At 42.1% G+C, this 16,755-nt stretch overlaps 2 protein-coding genes across 2 annotated transcripts; one reads left to right on the plus strand and one right to left on the minus strand.

Annotated features, from left to right (window-relative positions):
• Positions 1-1,237: 1,237 nt before the first annotated feature.
• Positions 1,238-6,403, minus strand: smim7 (small integral membrane protein 7). Its single transcript, XM_085433117.1, has 5 exons — positions 6,328-6,403; positions 6,077-6,118; positions 5,943-5,995; positions 5,735-5,825; positions 1,238-1,759 (listed from the first exon to the last, which is right to left on the minus strand). The coding sequence occupies exons 1-5, from the start codon at positions 6,351-6,353 to the stop codon at positions 1,744-1,746; spliced, it is 228 nt and encodes a 75-aa protein (XP_085289243.1). The 5' UTR covers positions 6,354-6,403; the 3' UTR covers positions 1,238-1,743.
• Positions 6,404-7,442: 1,039 nt separating this feature from the next.
• Positions 7,443-14,328, plus strand: tmem38a (transmembrane protein 38A). Its single transcript, XM_085433118.1, has 6 exons — positions 7,443-7,744; positions 10,797-10,953; positions 11,218-11,402; positions 12,282-12,369; positions 12,911-13,028; positions 13,621-14,328. The coding sequence occupies exons 1-6, from the start codon at positions 7,621-7,623 to the stop codon at positions 13,825-13,827; spliced, it is 879 nt and encodes a 292-aa protein (XP_085289244.1). The 5' UTR covers positions 7,443-7,620; the 3' UTR covers positions 13,828-14,328.
• The last annotated feature ends 2,427 nt before the right edge of the window (positions 14,329-16,755 follow it).

A 16,755-nucleotide genomic window follows, 5' to 3' on the forward strand; every position in this document is an offset into this window, starting at 1 on the left:
AAGTTACTTGTGGATTAGAAGAGAATCTCACCAACTGTTTGAGTCACTAGAAGTACACAGAGACGATGGATTCTTTGGGTAGTAATTTTCTATTTCACCTAAGATGAAGAGCTGCTGCATGAGGAGAGTTTGCTGGTTGTTGGTCACCATAACATCTCCAGAAACTGGATTTCTAGCCTGGATAAATATCTCTTCAGACATGCTGCAGCATGACACTGAGACATGTTATGGTTTAAGATGTTTTGAGTTTTGTGACATGGTTGTTATCCTGCTGGATGGGCACGGTCAGCAACAATACTCAGGTAGGCTGTGGCATTTTAATGATGTTCAGCAGGTACTACGGGGTCCAAAGTGGCAAAAAATGTCCCCCCACACCATCAAACCACATCTAATCTGAACTATTCATACAAGGCAGAATGGGTCTGTGCTTTCATGTTGTTTATGCCAAATTCTGAGCCCACAGCTTGGATGTTGCAGCAGAACTTAAAACTCATCAGACCAGGCAACACTTTTATAATTTTCTATTGTTTAAATTTGATTTGGTGAGCTGCTGTGAACTGTAGCCTCAGTTTCCTATTACTGGCTGACAGGAGTGTGGTCTTGTGTTCCTGTAGCCCATCTGCTTCAAGGTTTGATGTGTGTTCAGGGATGCTCTTCTGTATATCTTGGTTGTAACGACAGATTTTTTGCGCTGCATTGATTGCATTATGTTTCTGCAATGTGACTGGCTGCTTTAACAAGCCTCTTAGTTGTGTCTAATGAAGCTGCCAGTGAATGAATATTATGCTGCTCTGTTTTGTAGCTGAAACCCGGATGCCTGGAAGCATCGAGTCCACAGGCCCACTCCAGATGTCGTGCAGAATCGCACATTAACATGTTAGCAGCAGGTTTCAAGGGGCCTCCATGAGTCTGACTTGTATTTCCCATACCCCTTACAAATGCTCAAACTGAGATATGGGCGGGGTTGAAGGCCAGGACAAGACCTTGAACTCTTTATCTGTGTTAAACTACTCATGAACAAATTCTGCAGTGCGACAGGGCACATGATCCTGCTGAGAGAGGCCGCTGCAATCAGGGAATACTGTTGACTGGATGCAGGTGGTCTGGAACAATGTTTAGGCAGGTGCAGCATGTTAAAGTAACCCACATGTACACCAAGACCCGAGGCTTCCCAGAATATAGCCCAGAAAATCACATTGCCTTTTTTGACTTGCCTTCTTTCAAAAGACAGAACATATTTGATAATAAAACTTTATTTTTTATTAAGAATAAGGTCACATTTACAGTGAATATATATTTAATTACAGCACATGTGCTGCTGAATAAAGAAAATAGCACAATTTCCCCCCCCTAAGAAGTTGAAAACAAACACATAAGTGAGTAAAATAATCCTATTTATAACTCACAAATCAGATTCAGATTTTTCTGTGGAATCTGGATGAACTGAGCCTGTGCAGGAAAAAGGAATAAAATGATGTTTCTGGTGTTTCTTTACCACTAACTACAAAACCACAAGTTTCCAGCAAAGGTGTTACAGTTAAAGAAAGATCAATAAAAATGTAACAAGAGAAGAATAAATACAGCCATTCATAAATTCCTGTACAGCACAAAGGGTTGTAAACCAAAAGGAGTATAATTACTAGTAAAAGGGTCAAAGAAAGAGAAAAAGGACATTAAGGAGAAGCTGACAGCATCCATCTGGAAAGGGAAGCATCTTGGAGGAAGTCCACTGGCCACACACGATCATGATCCAAACAATCTGTGCAGATTGAAGACATTTGGCTAGTTAGAACAGCAGCACACTTCTGCTAATTTCAGGAGAAGCAGCGCACATCTAAAGGGCATAAAAACGTTTGATTTACACACACACACAAAAAAGACAGGACAGCACAATCATCAAGCACTTTATAGGTTTAACCTCAGTAATGCTGAGTTGGGACTTCATTCACTCTCAGATGGACTCATGGATTATACAAGTTGTAACAAAAGGACTCCTGGTCCATGTCTACATGATTGCATCACATATTCTGTGTTGATTTATCAGCTGTGCAATCATGGTGTTATCCTCCTGATTGACCACATCCTAAAGGTGCACCACTGGATTTAGATCTGGGGATTGGGGAACCCATCATCAGGTTTATGAAAGCATTTTGAGGCAATTTGTTTGGTATGTTGGCACATAAGAAAACCGTGGTAATAACAAAGTTAGACGTGGTCATCAGAGATCCCCAGAAACACTGACTGATATAAACAAGTGTCTGAAGTGTTCTCAGATTGGGTCCACGGCTTCATCCTTTAAACGCCAAATTCAAGTTTCTTCACACCAAGCTTTGGTTGTTCAGTGTTTGTCCAGACTGCAGACTCAGACTAATAATGTGAATTGTAAGAAGTTTCTTCTGCTCCCAGTTGTAAAGAATTGGCTTCTGGATTACTTTACCCCCCTTCAAAGCAGTAAGACTTCATTGGCAGCAACAGTCACATTTTTTTCTTGTTATAATGTTTAACTTGAAAAACATGTGAAGGTGCTGACTCATGTCTGCAGCTTACTGCTACCCCACAACCGTATTTTACCTTTAAAAGCAAACATGGCGTAATCCTTAAATATCCTCCCCAAATATAATGCATTTATATGTGTCAGTGAAAACTAATACAGTATCCCAGAAAGTTGAATTTGTTCACATGGACTTGCATTTTCAGAAGGAGAAACGTTCTCAGTAATTCAGGTCACAGTAGTCTTAACTGGTTGAAAAACAAGGCAACCAGACTTTAAGTTTGTGAAGATGTTACACCTCTCATCCAAGAGGGTTCTTCATTTCTAAAAACAAAAGGTTAAGACCTAATTATATAATCTATGCATGGCACACCATAGAAGAGTCAACTCAACAGGACAGGACTCAGCTGTAAATCTATACCGAAAGAACAAAGGTCACTCTATCCTCTGATTGGCATCGAGGATGCCAATGTTCACACTTTGGACAAAGAAGACAACTGGTACACATCCTGGACAGGGAGGAACGTTAGTTTGAGCACATTCCCTATTCACCCATTTACGTGAATAGGGAAAGACCATCTCTGAATTGAGGAGGTGGCCTATCTTTCGCCATCTTACAATGCACACACTGGTGATGGAAAGCTACATTGTAGCCACAGCCACCCTGGGGCGCACTGACAGAGGCGAGGCTGCCGGACACTGGCGCCACCGGGCACTCTGACCACCACCAGTAGTCAACGGGTGAAGTGTCTTGCCCAAGGACACAACGGCAATGCTAACTAATGGCAATGCCAAGGACACAACGACCGAGACTGTCCAAGCTGGGGCTCGAACCAGCAACCTTCTGATTAAAAGGCGAACTCCCAACTCTTGAGCCACGATCGCCCCCACGATCGTGATGAAGAAACAGACCTTCCAGTCCATTGTTCCTTCTGTGGGCTGGCTTCAGTCATTATGCAAATGTACTGTTTATATGATTGGGGAAACCTGCAGTCAGCTGAGAAGTCACTTGGATGAGTAACAAAACGTTTCTCCCACTGAAAACGCTACGTCCAGATGAACAGAAACAACTTTTGGAGAGGCCATGCATGTCCACTGTGAACGACCATCACTTAACAGAGGTGGTGACAATGACAGCAGCTATCAGCCACCTACAATTCAGTTTTGATTATCCTTCCCAGGTGCATCTCCGCCCGTTCACACCTCGTCTCAGTTGACCTCAATAGCTTCCATGGTAGGGCAGGGCAGGGTGTCACAGTGGTTCCACTCAGCCTTTTTTTTCCCCTCAAACCTTGTGATGTGATGACGCACATGATCAATAGTGTCAACGGCCACCTCCTAAGGGACAATCTAGGGGTTTAAATATCTGCGACTCCTCCACCTTTTGTTTTTAGAACTGAAGTGCCCTCTTGACTGAGAGGGGAAAAGTCTTGACGAACTTCAGCTGCCTTCTTTTGTTAAGCTTTTAGGAGTAGCACCATTGCCTAACAATAGCTCACGAGGTCAGTTTCATGATCATTGCATGATCATATGCAAATTGTCATGACCGTTGATTAATGGCCAGAGAGTTGGGAAGTAGCTGCAACACACTATTAGAGCTACAGCACTGGTAAAATGCTGTAGCTGTAACAGTAACAGCTCCAGAGTGGTGAAAGATGTACCCCTGGGCCTCCTCCTGGATTCAGAGATGGTCTCTACCTTTCCATGTAAAGGTTTTTGCTTAGGTAGTGACTGTCCTTCTCCCCTGAATTGCCTGCAGCTATTTTTAGGTGCCTTCCCAGCTTTGACAAATGTCCAGCTGGGACAACCACATTCCCTCAGGGCCATTTTTCATACGATGACCTTCAGCTTCCCAAGCCGGTCTGTGTGGTGATGGTGTTCGCTCTGTGTTGTAGTGTCCTGATGACACCCAGTTTGTGTTTTAACGGAGAACGAGAGTCAAGAATGAAATACTGATCCGTGTGCATTGATTTAAAGTACACGTCGACTTTTAAATGTCCCCAATTACTAATGGCAATTTGACAGTCTAAGAAAGCTAGCCTGCCATTTTTCATTTCCTCCCTGGTGAACTTGATAATGTGAGAAATGCTTTGTGGTACATCGTGAAATTAGATTTTTCACCCACGTATAATCCACATACCTGAACCAATTGCTCAACAGTGTTCCAGGATACAATAACAGAGCCCTTTATTTCTCCACTTTGTTCTTTTGGCTACAAATTAGCCAAAGTCGGTGAAACTGGGGATTTCACTGCAGACCCGTGTTTCTACTTCTATGTGAAATATGTGGAATGAGAACAGAGTTCCAAGAGCAGACACTTTGGCTTGGTGCTTAGAGTTCTTCCTGTTACTGAGAAAATGTACTGTTTACAAAGTTCAGAAAGAGTGAAAAAAATTACTTTGATGAGCAACTAAACTATTTGTCCCACTAAAAAAAAAAAAGCAACGTCCAGATGAACTAAATGAACTTTCTGGGATTTTTTTTTTGATGTGTGAAATGTCAAAAAACCTCAATTAACAAAAAAAAAAAAAAAAAAAAAAAAAAAATCTAATCCCACAAGAAGACCAAACTCAAAACTTCGGACTTTTTTGTCGTGGCAACCATTACTGTCACTGGTCTAGGTTTCTGGCAACAATTGGAATCTGTGTCACAAAGAAAGCTTATGTGGCTCAACATCAGTCTTCAGCACGTTCTCATATTTGGAGCACAACATATGAAACAAATATCTATGCATCTTCCTATGCTTATCCAAGTCGGTGCCCAATTCAGCAGCTGGAGCCTATCCCAGCTGTCATAAGGTTGGCAGGGTACAGGGAAAGGTTGCTAATCTATTGCAAGGCTAACACTGAGAGACAGACATTCACACTGGTGTTCACCTTTTAGGCCGATTTAGAGTCACCAATTCACCAAACCCATGCATGTCTTTGTGCAGCTATGGTCTATCACATGAGTAAGATACTGAATCGCGAGCTGCTAACGATGTGAGAGTGTCAGAATTTTAGAAAGCCTTTAGTCGTAGATAAAAGTATAAGTATAAAAAAGTATAACTGAAGTACACAGTGAGAACCCATGCAAGCATGGAGAGAACGTGCAAACTCTACGTTCTCCACGATTTGAACCATCATGCTCCCTATGAAACAAACACTAGGATAAAAATAGCTAAAGCCCACAGCACAAGTAATTGAGTGCCTCTCAGTAAACTGCATCTGGTCCATCAGCATCGACTGACACAGTCTTACTCACAGGATCATGCAGAACATGATGAAGATGTTCCACAATGCGATGAAGATCCGGAAGTACCGCAGGCTGAGCAGAAACTCTCTGATGTTGTCCCCTGAGAGATAGACTGTGAATGTTTGTGGCAATACTACTCACACTCTCTCTCTCTCTCTCTCTCTCTCTCTCTCTCTCTCTCTCTCTCTCACACTCACACTCACACACACACACACACCTGTTGTTGGTGATCCAGAGTCATCTCCAAATCCCTGCGACTCCTTCCTTTTGCTGAAAAAAAGACACCCACAGTTAACCTTCAACATTCTGCTAACACACAAACCTAAACTAATGACTGAGTACAATACTCACAGCTTGAAGTTCAGCACAGCCCCTGCGTTCACCAGTAAAGTCCTGCAGAGCACAAACACGGAGAGTTTGGTTGCGTATTAGCTGCTGAGCTGGCATTAGCACCAAGCTAGTTAGCTTGTCATTTTACGCCACACACGGCTGACTGACTAACACAAAATTACACAGCGACACATAAAGACACATAGAGAACTTATTATCTCAATACAAGATGTGATTCCGTGTGACATCTGCCACACGACTCGATAAATTACCCGAATATCAACAGATCCCCGATCATCTTGATCAAATCACATCAGAAGCGCCTCACTTCCGCGTTCGGCACGTAATCAGAAATGTGACCAATACAAATCCGGTATCCAGAGAAATACGGAGTGTTGTTATTCCCCGGGTTTAGACTGTAAGGTGCAACCTTACCAAACACTGATCGTCTGCCAAAATTGATTTTCAATGTTTTAGTGTATTTTTATGTGTAATGTCTTATGTGTAAATAGACTTTGGTGAACAGGATTTATAAAGAGGTTATAAAGAGATTTATAAGCACTCAAGCACTTTAAAAACGACCACGCACAGTTAGCCAATTAAAATATGTTTATAGAACTGTTGTTGTATTTGTTGAAAATTTTCTGCTGCCCTCTACCTCAGATCTCTCTTTAAAAAGACATTTTTGACGTAATTGTGACCTTTTATCTGGGCAAGTAAGAGATATATAAAAGCCACTTTGCCAAAAACTGATTGCAGCTTCTATTGTGACAGGTATGTGTGTTATTGTTTTTTCTGTTCCTTCCTAGTGGGATAAATAATTTCTTTGGTAGCTCTCGAACTTCGTAGGTTCTTTTGGGTGTTTTTGTTTTGGTGAAAGGAGCTTTTTTTCGTATGTCTTTGGCTCCCCTTTTTGGAGAGAGTAAGCACTACATCCATTATCGTGTGAATTTAAAGCAAATACAGAGAATAGTAAATTAAAAACCATTAAAAAAAATACATACTTGAAATCTTGATTTACTTATTAGTGTTATTACGTTTACCTCGACATCTCTGCACTCCCGATGAGTGTGAACAATGTTGGGATTAATTAAAGCATCATCTGGCCGTGAGTCAGAACGGCTCCAGGATCAGATCAGGATTGTGGGTGTTTTCATGAACGAGTGAATAAATATTTGTTGATATGAAGCCTTGACGCTTTATTTTTATATATTTATTTTCCCTCCTGCTGTGTCTCGGAGCTGCAGTAAACCCCCAGCAGCGTCTTATGGCTCGGCTGAGCGACGATCTCGATGAAGACAGCAGAGCGAGCCTTTTGTTTTTCAGCTGAAGCGCCTGAAAGGTCGCCTGAAAAAGCGGAGCAGCTGGCACTGAGCGCAGATGATGATGACGATATGCAGAGGCCGTGGAGATGAGTGGTATTAATAGGAGGGCTTGAGTGTCACAGGCTTTCACAGTCGAGACCAGGGGGGCTTTCTGTGGCGGACAGTCGGCGGAGCGGGTTTTGGGGGGTCTTCCAGACTGCGCAGTCGGAATAAAACAGAAACGCAGCTCAGACTGGCAACATGGACGTGCTGGCAGTTCTTAATTTGGGCGATATTGCCCAAGCTTTCTCCAAAATGGGAATGTTTCCTGTGTTTGATCTGGCTTACTACATCGTGTCCATCCTCTACCTCAAATATGAGCCAGGTGAGTGTGCTTGACACTTTTCTGCTTATTATTCATGTCATAAGTATGTTAGAATATAAGTCTGCGTGCTGTTTGTGCAACAGTCCACAGGCTGTTAAGTAAAATATATCCAGAATAGTACGTTTTATACACCTGTGACTGGAATTTAACCAGGAAGTAACGAATGAGGCGAGAAAGTCTATGACTTGCATGATGTGTAATTTCATTGTGAACAGAAGGCTTTATTTGTATTACATTTAGCTCACACTTTGCCTAAATACCCTTACAAGGACTTTCTCTTGCAGTTATCCGTATAGTCCTTATAAAGAATGACCTGTTACATAAACTCCAGCAGCAGCTCTGCAGCTCTGCTTTGCTTTATGTGAGGGAATGTGTGTTGCTGCAGCAGCCTGACCTCCTTTAGGAAATCACTGGAGTAGATTAAACCCCCCAGCTTTGGTTAAAGCCCATTTTTTCCATTAAGATTTAACTACTTTGAGTAACAGAGCCCGAGGAGGATGAAACCTGAGGCCTGTGCATACCAGTGACTTAAGCAATAAATAGAAGGGCCTGAAATAGACGGTCAGTAGGACCTCCAGAGCCAACTCCCCCGCCACCTTTGCTGCACACTTGTCCCTGGGAATGTGTGCGTGTATTCTTTGAAATAACACATTCGCCTCTCCACAGAGTAAAACACGCACTGTGATATTGATATGATGGTTTGGTCTTGTTGGCAGGTTTCATCCTTGATGAAAGGAGCACAAAATGCATCTCACCCTCATAATAAGTTTAAAAAGAAGCCCGCCATGCCCATCGAGCCCATTTAAAACTGTTTGCACAGCATGATCAGAACAAACGCATCATCTCTCACATTTTCCTCAGCTGGAGGAGTCACTCGTCACATAAGCACAGCTGTAGGCCACTTGGAAGCCTGTTTTAGACTAACAACTTGGATAAAGTTAATCGATATAAATGTTTTTATCAAGTTTAGTGAAGTCAGCATGTTGTTAAAAGTCTGTTGTTGGGGGACCAAAGTTTTATATGTATGCTGTATAAGGTAGATCAGGGAATCTCCCAGCTGGCTCAGGGTCAAGATGTACTGGCCAAAAGACTGCAATGTGTGGAGTAAACGAACATACTGCAAAAACGTAAAAGGCAGCCAAAGCAGAGGGACTGCAGTTTGTGTGTATTTTAAAGTTAGAAAGTACCAGCCAGCACGAATCAGGCCGACTTCAACTGTAAAGCTTGCCTTATTTTCATGCATGCAATTTCACAGTCAAATGAGTCCTGCTGTGGCTCCCACAATATCACATTTATCCTGCACACGTCTGTGCCTAAAATTGCACCAGAACTTTGAGCTTTTTTCTTTTTTCTTTTTTCGGTTTATGTGACAGGAGAAAGGAGAGAGAAGTGTAGGGTCAAAGGTCATGAGTGGCCTGTCAAAGTTGCATACAGGAGAGGCCAGTGAGCAGGATGTATTTATAGGGCAGTATTTCTCAGGATCAGGTTGCCTTCAAATTGAGGAACGGTTGAACCGCTACACCCCCACCCACCTGTTGGTGGAGATTTGCACTCTCATCTCGACTTACTGTAACAATGCTGTAACGCCGTCGAGGCTCTGTCCCGCACGAAATGTGCGTACAGTCTCAAAACTGACATGTAACCTTTTGTGTGGTCACACGTTTGCAATTTTTCCACTTTTGTATTTCTTACTTATAGCTGCATCTGTTTTCTTGTTGCACCTCCTGCATGCATGCCATGTCTAACTTCCTTTTCTTCTTTGAAATCATTTGGGCACCTAGTTTTGCTTTTGTCCCGTTGCTTCACCAGCTTCATCAGCTGTAGCACAACATGAAGCAGAAACATTTTTAGCTGCAGCGTCCTGAACACTGGACACTGATTTAGAAAATGTGGAAAACTTATGACGGTGTCAGTTCGCAGAGTTTTAAAGTTTAATTGGCGCCTGCCTTGCTGTTACTCACATGGATACAACATGTGAGTCCACAACATGACTGTTTGTCATGCAGGCTTTCTTTGTAGCATCTTTTAAGATATATGCATCCAGTATATTACAAAGAGCCGCTCTAGTCTGTATCCTTAAGCAAAGCAGCCATATGTCAACTCAAAAGTGACTGTAGTTATCCTGAGTCAACACTGACTGATGATAAAGATGTGTACTATCAGGGCGTGACCTGGAATGATAAACTGGGTGTGCACAAAGATACAGCACACACGGGATCCACTGATATTAGCATTTGCAGGCTGCTGGTAACAGTTAGGTCTGCAGGAGCTGGCAGAAATGATCAAAGATTAATATAGTTAATAAGTTAACATTCTGCCCAAAGTGCTGACTTTAATTAATTTAATTATATGCACATTTTACACAAGGAATCAGGAATCTGCTCACATGACATTTATTTGACTGGTATGCATTCGGTTTATACTAAGCACATTTTCCTCTGTTTGAATAAATAAACCTTTGATTTTATACCTTTCAGTGGTGTTTTACTCAAAGTTATTGTTTCATATTGACTGAGTGTTTTAGAGGAGCAGGGGGTGGTCCAACACAGCCTCCAGGTTTTTCTCACTTGACAATTATAACAAGTATTATTGTCAAGGACTTTTTGCAAAGCATTTAATAGATCAATCAACTGATCAATCAACATCATTTTATTACATTTACAAACAGATAAAAAAGGATAAATAATGACTGTATTTTTTTTTACCACCACCAGGAGTCGCCAAAGTTGAATAATTTTCCTCTTTTTCTAAAGAAAACTATTGACTTCCAATCAAATATATAAACTGTTTGTAGATAAATCACCTGACTGATCCTATAGTTACTTTAGTTGGTGAGTTGCTTAAGTTTGGAGGATTTTGTTAAGTTTTTCTGTTTGTATAATCTTGGAGAAAACAGAAGAATGCGCAGCATCTGACTCTTTAATAAAAGCACAGAACACATCATCATCATCATCATCATCAGCTTCATGCGCACACTGAGAGCACTCATTGACCAGCTGCTGTGATGTTTGGATCTTCACACCCTTCTGACAGCTCGTCCTCTGTGTTGCAGGCTCGGTGGAAGTTTCTCGCAGGAGTCCCGTGGCCTCCTGGCTCTGCGCCATGCTCTACTGCTTTGGTAGTTACATCCTGGCAGACATCATGCTTGGAAGCAGCCCCGTCGACTATTTCCAGCACAACAGCCACATCCTGCTGGCCTCAGCTGTCTGGTGAGAAAACCCCCAGAACCAGTTTGCTCATCACTCGTGTTTTTATTTAACTTTCAAGATGACATTTATGATACAAAGATCTGTCTCTTCCATTAGACATCAAGGATAATGAGTTGCAGCGTGGTCAGGAAACCAAACGCACACAATGGATTTATCCATTTATTTTATTCACAGGGAGGAGATTTATATGTAACAGGAATAAAAAAGTAATGTTTTATGTTTGTTGAGGAATAAACTCACAAAGGTTGTCAATCTCAATTGCAGGTACCTCCTCTTTTACTGCCCGCTGAACCTCTTCTACAAATGTGTGAGTTTCTTGCCCATCAAGCTGGTGTTGGTCGCCCTGAAGGAAGTTGTGCGCACTCGTAAGATCGCCGCAGGGGTTCACCACGCCCACCACGCCTACCACCACGGCTTCTTCATCATGGTGATCGTTGGATATGTCAAAGGTCGGTGTGACTGGGCTTTTGGTGCGTGTATAGTCCCTAAATCACCAATGTTTACATTGTGATGGAAAGGTGATTATGCTTGTGAGGAACAAACTAGTCTGTAAGTGAGTCGTGGCAACTGCCAACTCTTTGGTACTAATTTAGTGACGCATACATAGATACACATACTCGATGCATCTACAGTCTTTGTTACTGTGGCTGTTGGATCATCAGTCGCATGATTTAAACATGCATTAGTTGTACTTGTGCTTGCCTCTGTGGATGGATTACCACCAAGGCAACTGTGCCTTGAAAACTCCAGGCTCAAGTGGTTTTCACTAATGTGATAAATAATTCACTCAGGAGTAAATGTCCAGTGTAACAGGATCATAGCTAGGGTTGTGTTTTGTGGTTAACCATAATGTGGGCCATGCTTTCCGAGCCAACCTTTGGATCCTGTGTGGAAACAGAGATTTATTATGTGTTTAAAAAGGGTCAGGAAACTATTTTAGTAGATAAACTGTGCACAGTCTGAAGAAGAGGTTCCAGCAACTCCTTTTTTTTTTTGTATTTTTTGTAATATCCAATCACAGCTGCCCAACAGCTAGAAAAGCTGCGTATCAAATGTTAGGTGTGGGTTCATTCTGGTCTAACTTCTTTTCCAGACATGAACCTGCCAAAGAAAGAAAGAAGCAAAGCCTGACAGATGCGGTTGTGCAAAATGTTAAACCGCATTTCTACTTTGGCTCTTTATCATGAAAGCCTCCTGTCCCAGTTACAATAAGGAGGCCCTGCAGGTGTCCTTGTTGAAAATGGGCGTAAGAAGCTGAAGTCAGATAAGAGCAGTGACTCACAACATAGACTTTTTTAAAATCCTCCTTTCTATTTTTATCCTCACAGGATCTGGAGTGGCTCTCATGTCCAATTTTGAGCAGCTGCTGCGTGGTGTGTGGAGACCCGAGACCAACGAGATCCTCAACATGTCATTGTAAGTCTGGGGGGGAAATACAATGATCAGTGTCTCCTCAAACACAAAACCTAAAGCTGAACTGCACATAACGCTGAGTTTGCTAAAGTCATTCGTGTGGCGCTCTAAACATGTTCTGACTTCTGGTGCCCTCTGGTGGTGGGACCTAAAAAGGACACTCTAAACACCATGGTTCCATGGTGAGTGGGTAACCTGTTTGCTTTACATGTGAAATACCCCCCACTTTAGACACAAACTGAGACTTAGGAGTCACAAGGTAGTGTAGTCCTAGTGACTTCCCCAAGCCTGAATGAAAATGCAGTCAGGGCGTAAAACCTGTGCCAAATCAAAAATGTGCTCCAATCTGCTGAGGTGACCCCTCGTGAAATAACGTAACAGCAGAAAGCACCCACTTACAGTGTCAAATAAGAGTTGAATTCAAATTAAATAGCAGGCTTTGCGCCAGCCTCCACTCCAGCCCTTTCTGCTCTCTGTTTTTGCTGCCAGCGTTCGTTTTACCACCAGTTTGTGTTTTTTTTTGTTTTTGTTTTTCTCTCTACAGCCCAACCAAAGCCAGCCTCTACGGTGCCATCCTCTTCACCATGCAGGAGGCCCACTGGCTGCCAGTGTCCAAGAGCACCCTTATCCTCATCTTCACCCTCTTCATGGCCACAAGCAAGGTACGATCAGCAATTCAATGACTGAACTCAGAACCATCCACCTCTGTGAACACATCTGCACTGTGTCAAAACATTCTCTTTTGCTTCGTTGGACTGATGAAACATGTTTTGTACTACACAAATCAGGGTTTATGGGAAATACACAACTAACCTGTTGGTTTTAATGTGAAATACATAAGTGTTATTATCACAGGAGATCTTTTACCTGTAACATCAAGTGTATCACATTTGAAACACTTAACCTTTGGCACACTTAATCAGTGTGATAAATTGCGCAATACATTTTTAACCAGCCAAAGTAAAACAAATTAAATGTAAAATTAACATTTTTTCGTATTATGTGGTTAGTTTTTTCCATTGGAACTTTTCACTTAATAATTCTGAAACATAAAACTCTAAGGCTGCTTTATTGCTGAACTTAAAGAAACAAATTAACACCAACTAGGCACAATGAAGGAACACAAAGCAAGAGGGAGAACCCGACAAAGAACAGAAGCAAACTGAGGGTTTAAATAAACAACATAGATTACTGAAGAGCGGAAACACCGGGGGAACACTGAACAGAATTTATCAGACTGTTCTCTCCTCTCAGGTGGTGATGACCGCCCGGCACTCTCACGGCTCCCCCTTTGCTCTCATTGAGTCCTGGATCTGCCACCTGCTGTTCGGCTCTCCTCTGGCTGGTGGTGAGGAGGACCACCATCATCCTCCTCCTGCAGGTGCTCCATCTTCACCTCTCAAGACCAAGGAGGATCTGAGCGAAGGTGCTCGCAAGAGGAAGGTCAAGAAAGCTGAGTAGAGCGCCGTGCTGCACTGCCGAAACGATCGGACTTTCTGCCTTTCTAAGACGAGGGGCAGTTTGATGATGTTTGATGTTTTGCCAAGTGAGAGCCTTTCTATTAGAGCAACATGGTGCTTTCGACATTTGACATCACCCGAGGACTCTGTAAATACCACAGCAAAAGCTTCACACCCAACCTGGACCTTTGAAACCTATTTATTTATGTGTCTGTGAACATCTGCATCCGTGCAACACTGTGTGGCGATCCACGGTCAGGGGCTGCAGCGTGCCCTTAGGACAGCTTTCGTTCCTCATCAGTAGTTGTTACCAGGAGCAAGTGGTTTTTATTTAGTTCACCAATTCTTATTTTCATGAAGGAAACAGCAGAAAATGTTAATTAATTTGACTCTTAATCTGAAATTCTAATGTGAATAAAGCATTATGTGAAAGAACACGGATGATTTTTACACTGAAATGAAAGCAAATTAATATCTTTCAATAAAATCAGGAGAAACATGGTGTCTGTTTCGTGTCTGTGCCATTCGTATCCTCTTAATGCACAAGTGGATCTGCATGTTCTGACTCTAATAATGACCATGAAATCCATCTATCTTATCCAGGTCTGGTGGCAGGTGGAGACACCATCACATCACACACTAAACCATAACTGTAACCCAAACTGTAGCCCAGTAACCCTAACCTTAACCACAATCACAATCTAACCCCAAACCCTAACCAGTCCCTTTTTGTATTTTTTTCCTAAATGGCCATCAGCAGGATTTTTTTTCCAAGTTGTAAAGCTACAACAAAATAACAATGAACTTGGTCAGATGCAATGTTGATCCACAAACAACACAAGGACATCAGCTGTATCATCCTGGGTCTATCACAGGTCCTCCGCTTGGAAGGACACACCCAGATCACCCTGGAGACATCCTAGGTGTTCAGGTGATCCCTCTGAAAAAAAGAAAACCAAAGGACCAGGGTTACTGGGATTGATCCCAGAGCCAGGCCCGTGGAGGGAGCCTGAAGGAGAGTCTCTGGTAGAAGAGGCCTCAGCCCATGTGGCCTGCCCTGGGGGTCTGATCCCTGGCTGTTGAAGCTAGCTTGAGGGACAAAATGTACTTCAGTTTATTTAATGGGACATGAAACTAACGACTGAGCCCATAAAACTGTCCATGAAGTGTTTACTGAGGTCAGACAGCAAGGGTTTTAGATGCAGATATATTTTACTGCCAGCAGGTGAGGCACTTAGACATCGGCTTCACTTTTCTGGAAGCTACATCCATCTTTTTACCCGGTCTTTAGGAGGTAACAAGAAGCATTTTAGGCTTTCGATGTTACATATGTAAGGATGTGACACAGTCAGGCTTCAAGTAAACTGTCCTCAGCATATATTTTGAAATAACACAGTATACAATGAAATGGTCTTTTTACTATGAAAGGGAATTTCCTCTCTGGTGGCAAAGCCCCATAGACAACTGTACAAGTGATCAACTCCCATATCAACTCGAGCTTTAAGACTGCAATTGACTCGACTATAGAAGGTTTCAGAAGCTCTGCCCTAAGCAGGGGCCGGTCCATGTCGAATTTTGGGAATTCTAATTCAGAGGTACACCCTGTTTCTCCATGTGAAGCTTTTTTGTGCTACAGCGTGGTGCAAAAGCCAGTATTCATTACTATTATTCCTTACCTTAGTTCTCATCATTTAAAGACATGTCCAGGGCCAAAATATAATTCTTTTTACATGCAGCATTGGCACTCAGTTGATATTATGTAACCCTGAAGCTGCTGGAAGGTTAAAAAAAGAAACAAACAAACCCAAAAAAACAAGAAAGAGAAAACAGAAAAGGGCAGAGGTGAACCTCCAGTCATGTCTTCAGAAACTGAGAAGCCCCCTGATGTGTTCACAAACTGTTGTAGCATAGGCAGCAAACCATCACTAATGAAGTTTGCAGGAGGTTGTTCCACTCGGCTTTTAACCCTAACATTCCTCACATTCCTAAAGATCAGAGACGTAAAATATCTGCTCGATGCATTTTCTATCTATCTGTCTGATTTCTCACACATACAGACTAGAACAAGCAAGCATTCGTATTGTGCTTTGACTGTATGAATGTAACTTTGACTGCTGTCAGCTTTTAAGTTGATCTGGAGCAAAACATCCAACATCTGCTGATCTCATTACTGACAACTAACCCTACTGCAGGAGTAAAACAACTCTGACAGTCATCAGTGATGATAATACAGTTCCTGTAGACGTAGCTGATGTCATTGCACGTAATTATTAATGATGAAAGTGTTGGTGTTTTATTCTGCACGTGCTTCCATGTATTAGGATTGATTGCTAGCTTTTAATCTCATCTGCAGACCATTAGAGGTGTCTGTGTAAGTGCTACAGATTAAAATGGTACTGTGAGTAAATGTGCTGATATGGTGACAGCCTGGGGTGTTCTGTGGGGAGATTACATGTTTGATCACCGTACTGAAATATGAAAATGGATGGAAATTTTAATTTCCTAATAATTTAACTGATCTTGGTGTTTTCTTCTTTGGAGAGTTTCTTTCATTTTGTTCTAATCACAGTTTAAACAAAGTTTGAAAAAATGTTGACCTTTTTTGTAATGGAGCAATCCACAAAAGTGTTTGGACCAGCTTCAGTACATCTGCTCATTTCTTTTCATTGTACTCATTATGTGGTTAGTTGAACCTTGGATCCTTGGATATTCTAGAAACATTCAGCCATTTAAGGAATAATCAACACAGAAATCCAAAAGCAGCAGCCAAACAACCCTCGAAACACTTTCTTCAGCATCTTTACTTGTGTCGTTTTGGAGTGACGTGACCAAAAAACACAGCAAGTAATGCCGCTGTTACACCGCATTGTGGGGGTGTATTTTGTTGTGTAACCAGACGCCTTCTTCTTCCTTTTTCTTGGAGCTTTAA

The sequence above is a fragment of the Copadichromis virginalis genome, linkage group LG15, assembly GCF_057382275.1.
Source record: "Copadichromis virginalis isolate Kocher_CV1m ecotype Utaka linkage group LG15, C_Virginalis_male_GT1.1, whole genome shotgun sequence".
Classification (NCBI taxonomy): domain Eukaryota; kingdom Metazoa; phylum Chordata; class Actinopteri; order Cichliformes; family Cichlidae; genus Copadichromis; species Copadichromis virginalis.

Coding starts and splice junctions, on each gene's coding strand:
- smim7 (XM_085433117.1), bottom strand. CDS start 6,353: ATGATCGGGGATCTGTTGATATTCGG. Junction 5,996..6,076: donor GCTGTGCTGAACTTCAAGCT/GTGAGTATTGTA, acceptor TCTTTTTTTCAG/CAAAAGGAAGGAGTCGCAGG. Junction 5,826..5,942: donor CTCTGGATCACCAACAACAG/GTGTGTGTGTGT, acceptor TCTATCTCTCAG/GGGACAACATCAGAGAGTTT.
- tmem38a (XM_085433118.1), top strand. CDS start 7,621: ATGGACGTGCTGGCAGTTCTTAATTTGGGCGATATTGCCCAAGCTTTC. Junction 10,954..11,217: donor CTGCTGGCCTCAGCTGTCTG/GTGAGAAAACCC, acceptor TCTCAATTGCAG/GTACCTCCTCTTTTACTGCC. Junction 12,370..12,910: donor GAGATCCTCAACATGTCATT/GTAAGTCTGGGG, acceptor TTCTCTCTACAG/CCCAACCAAAGCCAGCCTCT.